The sequence below is a fragment of the Hydractinia symbiolongicarpus genome, chromosome 10 (genome assembly GCF_029227915.1).
Source record: "Hydractinia symbiolongicarpus strain clone_291-10 chromosome 10, HSymV2.1, whole genome shotgun sequence".
Classification (NCBI taxonomy): domain Eukaryota; kingdom Metazoa; phylum Cnidaria; class Hydrozoa; order Anthoathecata; family Hydractiniidae; genus Hydractinia; species Hydractinia symbiolongicarpus.
This window is the reverse complement of record NC_079884.1, coordinates 15892137-15898706: the sequence shown is the minus strand read 5'-3', so window position 1 is coordinate 15898706 and position 6570 is coordinate 15892137. Positions and strand designations below refer to the sequence as shown.

General features: G+C 32.8%; 1 protein-coding gene across 1 annotated transcript; it reads left to right on the top strand.

Annotated features, from left to right (window-relative positions):
* The first annotated feature begins 891 nt into the window (after window positions 1–891).
* LOC130613132 (uncharacterized) lies at window positions 892–5140 on the top strand. Its single transcript, XM_057434460.1, has 7 exons — window positions 892–1106; window positions 1650–2366; window positions 2819–2885; window positions 3081–3153; window positions 3576–3658; window positions 3751–3847; window positions 4616–5140. Exons 1-7 carry the CDS (start codon window positions 1061–1063, stop codon window positions 4742–4744), a joined length of 1212 nt encoding a protein of 403 aa, XP_057290443.1. The 5' UTR covers window positions 892–1060; the 3' UTR covers window positions 4745–5140.
* Window positions 5141–6570: the final 1430 nt, after the last annotated feature.

The window sequence follows — 6570 nt, the reverse complement described above, 5'->3', positions numbered from 1 at the left end:
TATATAAACTGCTCAAAAAAAATATTTAGTAGTTAAGTTTCCTGCATTTAGAGCTATAAAATTATATATACAATTGATGAAGGATTTTTCTTAAATATATTATTTTAAACTTATTTTCTAATGCACTGCGCTCAACGGAGAATAACCTTACTAATTTCTGAGGGGGAAGACTGAAGAACTTCCACTAGTAGTGTACCGTGTTAGTTATGAACCGTGTGTTATCGGTAGCAGTGCATCTACATGTACGAATTGAAAACACAACAACTGCTTTGAATGTATACGTTTCCAAAGTCTTTTCTGCCATATGCGCATAAGCCAAGCCAGGAAGCCTATCCTTGGACTATAAAAAGTGTCTTGATATTTTCGGTAACATTTCAAGACTCACCAGAAATCTTTGTACTATTCTTACGGGATTCAAAACTGTTTAACTGTTTCAATCGAAATATTATCGCGGGATTAGAAAAATGCTTCTCTTTATACAGACATAGTTGTAAAGACTAACTATGATTGAGATGGCTCTTTTTCTCTTTCTGTGACAATTGGACGACGAGAAGAATTACTTCTCTCTGTCTAAAGAATATCCAATCAGGAAAATGAAAAAAACCTGGGGACGATGTTGTTGTCTGCTGGAGAGGTCACTGCTGGAGAGGGTGGGCTTATAACCTTCTCGGCAAGGCTCGATTCCAGGTCCTCTTTTTTTTCTTTGAGACATTTGACAGTGTGAAGGACGACTTTCGTTAGGTGTGTGTCAGGTCAACGTCGGTGAGAAACAAAAAGCCCTTGGGACGAGGTTGTCCGGAATTTATAATTTATTCGCGCTGCTTGCTGTAAATATCGAACATCTGCTCGAAATAGATAGCCAATGATTGTAGCGCAATTATGGATCACGTGACTAAACTACATAAACAGAACATAATGGCGAAGTAGAAAGTGAGCAAATAGAACAGAAAGTGTGTGGGATACAGGAAGAAATTTGTTGCAGGCTGACGCATTATTTACTGTTCCCATCAAAAATATTTGGTAAAGATACAATGTATCTTGATATATTAGGAGAAAAGTTATGCTCATTTTAAACGTATCCTTACTTTTGATTTCTCTCTGTCAAGGTAAGTCGTGTTTTCTCGTATATATATAGCTAGCTAGCTACAAAGACTAGCTAGGCTACTGACTCTGCTAGATAGGTAAATGTGCATATCATACATGACTAGCCTCATCAATAGGAAGGGACTAAATACCTTGTCTATTATTGCCAGGAGGGGCCATGCTGGGAAAGTCCTAGAGTATTTTATCCCCGTTTTGAGCACGCAGACCGCGCTCTACCAGACAACTCATGACAACTTTTCATGCTAACATATTGTAGCTATAGCTATAGACCTTTTTGAATGTTTACATTTTCCGCGTCAGGCAAAAATAATTTTTTATCTTTCCTTCACTTAACTACACAAATACACTCTCCCCTGGTGGTTGTTTTTGTATGTTATTGCATGAAATCCTTAAGAACTATAGTACTTTTTAAATGACTCCTATAAAAATTCTCAAACATTGGAAATTTCTCAGCAAGCTAAATTTTTAGGTTTCAGTAAAGAAAGATTTGTGTTTTTTTATTACTGACATCTTAAATTACTTTACCATAATTTTTATATATGTAGGTTTTTCAAGAAGTGCTAGCCTTCATAATCATAGAGGTGCAGGAGCGTTCAACCATGGTGTAGATGATTATGAAAATGATGACTATGGGACACGTGAAGATGCTTTACTTCAAGTCATTGATGCAATACAGGAAGAAGAAGAAAACAGATATAGAAAACGTCAAGTACCAAGAGTAAAACGATACAGAATTTATAATGACGATGGTGACGAAGATGAAGATGATGGTTATGATGAATATGATCAGGAGGATTTCAAATATGCCCTAAAAAGCGCTTTTGAAAATGCTAAGCATGATTACATACACCAGCATCATAAGAAGAAAAAGAAAGAATTAGTACATCATACAAAACACCATGTCAAGAAGGCTTTGCATTATTTACACCATAATGATAATGAAAATAAAAAAATGATTGTTGCTAGAAAAAAAGACAGTCTGTTAAACAAAAGGAAAATTGAGAATGATGTTCCAGAATATGTTAAGCAACCTGTCAAGAAAGATGTTGATAATGATCAAATAGCAAGTATTAAAGTTGATGATTCTGTTGAAAAGCGGCAAAAACTTATTAATGATATTGATGCAAAGGAGGTGTTTTATGAGCCCAATGTCAATGTATCAAAAAATGCTACAAAAAGTCCATCTCATGCTCATGTGAAAGGTAGCAAAGTAACTTCTAACAAACTGAACAAAGATGGTCTTGATCATGTTTCATTTATAGGTAAGTCTTTTTTTTAAAAAAAGGTTTATATTTTAACATATATTTAATCTCGGGTGTCTTTCTGCAGCCAATTACCTATATATAATTATATTTTACTCTATTATTTTACAGGTTTTGATACCTGATAAGTTTTGTGAAAGTCGTGGTCATAAATTTTTGGAGTAATATTACTTGCTTTATCGTTTTTTAAAATGTAAAAAAAAAAATTACTAGTAGATTAAAGGAGTTTTTAGGTATTTTTTCTATGATGGTGAATTGAGATAAAAATGATAATTTTCAATTTTTTATCAAATTATACATATTTTACATAATGGAGCTTCCTCTTTCTAAATTGAGAGGTGTATGTATGTATGTACTTTCTTAAAAATATCAAAATTGGTGGTAATCTAAAATTTTTACTACAAGTAGGACAAGTATATATATTTTGTCTATTATATTATTTGTCTATTTAGCTGTTATTGCTGGTTGCTGTGTAGCAGGACTTGCAGGGATAATACTTGCTGGATACTGCTGGTTCAAGTAATACATTTTGTTGATGTTGCTTCATGTTTCTAGTAGGATAACAAATAATTCAATTTGTTTTCAGCTGGATATGTAATATAATAGCATCATTTTATATATAGAAAAAAGTTAGAATTAGAAATGAAAAAAGAAGAAAAATGAAAGATAATAAAATTTAATTATCAATTGTAAAATATTATCTATTGTACTTAGACTTCGTCAAGAAACAAAAGAAAAGAATGTGTTACCAGAAACTGGCAAAATAAATTCGCCAAATGGGAAAAAGGTAGATGATTACTGTAGGACCAAAACTGTTTTGCACCACAACCCTGTGATAGAAGTTATAAAATTAGACTCCATCTGAGAAGCAGGACCATGTTTTATATCCCTTGTAAAAAAACATAGTTGTTAAAGCGAGACCAATTTTTCTCTCTAAAACTGCAAATTAGCGTATTTAAGCACTTATCCAGTGTTTTCTAGACTTTCTAGACTTTCTGTTTATATCTTTTCAGGAGTGGCCTTTGACTTTCGTCGTCTGACGATGGTTTTAAAACATCAACTTCTATAATTGGTTCTAATTTTGTAAATTGTTTTGTAAAATGTCTAATTTTATGGTGCTAATGAGTTATTTGTTTGCTTTTTTCCCTCAGCACAGTTTTTTAGGATATTTCAAGTTATTATTTTGCATCGTAATGTGTACAAATTTAGGGTAAAACAAACGATGACAAAATGGTCCAAAGTGCGGAGGTATTTCATTATCAACACGCTAAAAAACAAATGCAACAAATGGAGTGAGTCTTTGTTTTGTTTACATTGTAAGATTTTTTGTGTCATGATTAATTTCATTTATTTCTATGTTATGCCCGGATTTTTTTTTTCATAGACCAACCGATGTGGCGGAGAAATACCACATGGAGGGTAGTTCTGACGAAGAAGAAGAAGACGAAGATACTGTGTATGAATGTCCTGGTCTTGCTGCTGTAGGTGTCCTTCTTTTGATTTTGTTTTGTTTTATGAAAGAAGCTGTTTCAACATCATTATCATTTATTTAACATTTCTGAAAAATTGATAAGTGTTATGCTGTTTCTATGTATGGAAGTACTTTGATGAGTGTTAATCACATCTTAATGATTTAATGGGTTTGTTAACGATCTCTATATCTCGTGGCGTTCATTGCCTACCTCGTGTGTTAAGCCGAGAATAACAAGCATTATGTAACAAACACATGGTTTTATTAATGTTGTTACCATGTATTACCTCTGGTGTGGCCTAGTATTTTTGCGGATTGATCAAATCACGCATTTTTCACCCTTCTTTTAATTTTATGTGTTTTGGGGAAGTGAATTGGTCTTAATGATTTGCTGATAATTGGACACGGAAATAGTCTCTGTGTGCGAGAGTGGCCTGTTTTTTTTGCACAGGGGATACTGTGTAATAACTTTTACCATTTATTCAAGAACTATGATAAAATAACAACGCAATATATATATATAAATTTAGTCAAGTGTATCATGAATTCGTGCGTTTTTCCCAAAATAAACTGTCAGTGTGTTTATGCTCTCCTTCAGTTCTTTTTAACAATAAATCTTTTTACACATATTCTCACGTGCGTTTATCTACGTGTTAATTCTTGCAGAGAGGTTTCAATCTTATAATTTAAGGCGAGGAAAGGTAATCTTTCTACCTAGTTGTATATTGATACGGTGTTTGTTTTATGTTTGACAAAACGTTGTTTTCTTCTGTTGCAGCCTGGTGATATGAAGATTGTTAACCCATTGTTCAGTGATGCAGAAAGTCACCATAGCGACAAGCAGAGCGACAATCAAAGTCAAGGGGACACTCCAACGGAAGACGAGCCGAAGCTTCATCCGAAATAGTTTGTGAAATAAATTATTCTCAAAGTAGACATGATTTTGGGTTATTTTTTTGGTGTAGAATTTCATTTTGGTTTTTCTATATAAATATATATAAATATAATATACATATTTTGTTTATAATACACTTAGTGTTTGTCTATTTTTTTCATCGTATATTTTATACAAGACCGTATATAGTGAAATGAGTGGTGATTTTTTCTTCCTCTGATAACTATGGTGAAAATTAAATGCGCTCGATTGGGATGATCTATCTTTGCTTATGAAGATTTATTTTTCTTTTATATACTTCACACTGAAGTTATGATTAACTTTCAAACCATCCAGCACGCAGTTCTATAATATGTATTATTTAAATTAGGTTGAAAAAAAACCCATGAATATATGTCGGTTGGAGAACGTGCTGATATTGTATTTGTTTGTTGTCTTTTGTCATAATAACCATCCCTTGCAAATTCGTTCCCATGTCTTTAAGGTAGGGCATGTTGATATTGACTAATTTATTTGCGTTCTCAAGTCTAAAAGTATTGATTCCAACTTCGTGAGAAACTGTATGGTTATTATATGACCTGGTCAAGTTCGTAGCGGGATTTTATTGCTGTGATGGTGTTTGAGAGATGGAAAATAGTGAAACCTTTATATGAATTTATATGTTTTAAATACGCATAGTTTGTGGTAGCAAACGAGACATACCACACACAAACTACGTGGCTTCCAGCGATACGTCACATCTCGTCTTGCTCTGTTGTGGTATCCAGTGTCTTTTTTTATTATACAATTGTGGATAAATTGACTGCTCCCGAAAATTGACCTAAATCCTATAGTCAAGTAATTTTCAGGTAAATTTCTGTTTTATTTGTGTTCAAATTTAAAAGCGTTTCTAGCTGTGAGTAAAAAAGTGCAAAAAATATGAGGAACTAAAAAACATTACCAAGTAATCTTGTTAAAATTTGTACTTTCAGTGTGTACAAAACAGGAATAAGTAAAGATTAATCTTCTCTCGAATCTTGGCAATTTTGTCTAAATATGTTTCACAGAGATCAAGAATTTAATATATTTTAATTGCTTACAAATACACCTTTCCCGAATTTCATAAATTATAATAATTATGACGTCATCCAAAATTCTGTGCTCTTCGAATTAGGATATTCAGATGGAAATTAAATTATCATGAAAAAAATGTAGTTTTTAGAGCAATATAATATTCTGGTTGCATTTTATTTAGATTTGAAGAAAATAATTATAAAGGCCATGTAAAGGGTTTGACCGTAACTTTCAGCCCGGAAGTGAGGCACTTAACGAACAGAAATATTTACGAAATTAGGTAATTTGTTCTACCTTTTGCTAAGGAACTTAGGGATAAGAACCATTTTTAGTATCGACCGCTTTGATTCGGTTTGACATTAAGAAATTCGGGAAAGGTCTATTACAAATAGTCTCCACTTCTTTTGTACGTAGATGCTGGGACGGAAATTGTAAAAGTTGTTCAATGGAAACAGGATGCAAAGTTATATAAGTCTTACGTGGTCATACATGCTTAGTCTGCAAAAAAGTCCTTTAACATGAGTAATTACGCTGGATGATAAAAATATAAATATACAGAGGTTCCTCAACATTATTTAGAATCAAAATAGAGATACTGCCACCAGAATACCGCAGCGGCAATCAGCCCAAGCTTCACAAAAAAAAAGGAAATGCTGCCGTTAGCAAATATTATATTATAAATATTTCATCCATGTCTCAGTAGTTTTCTGATTCAATAGATTGTCAGAAAGTATATCCAGAAAATTCAGGAAGAACTTGTAAACAATAATGTTTCTCAAGGGTGT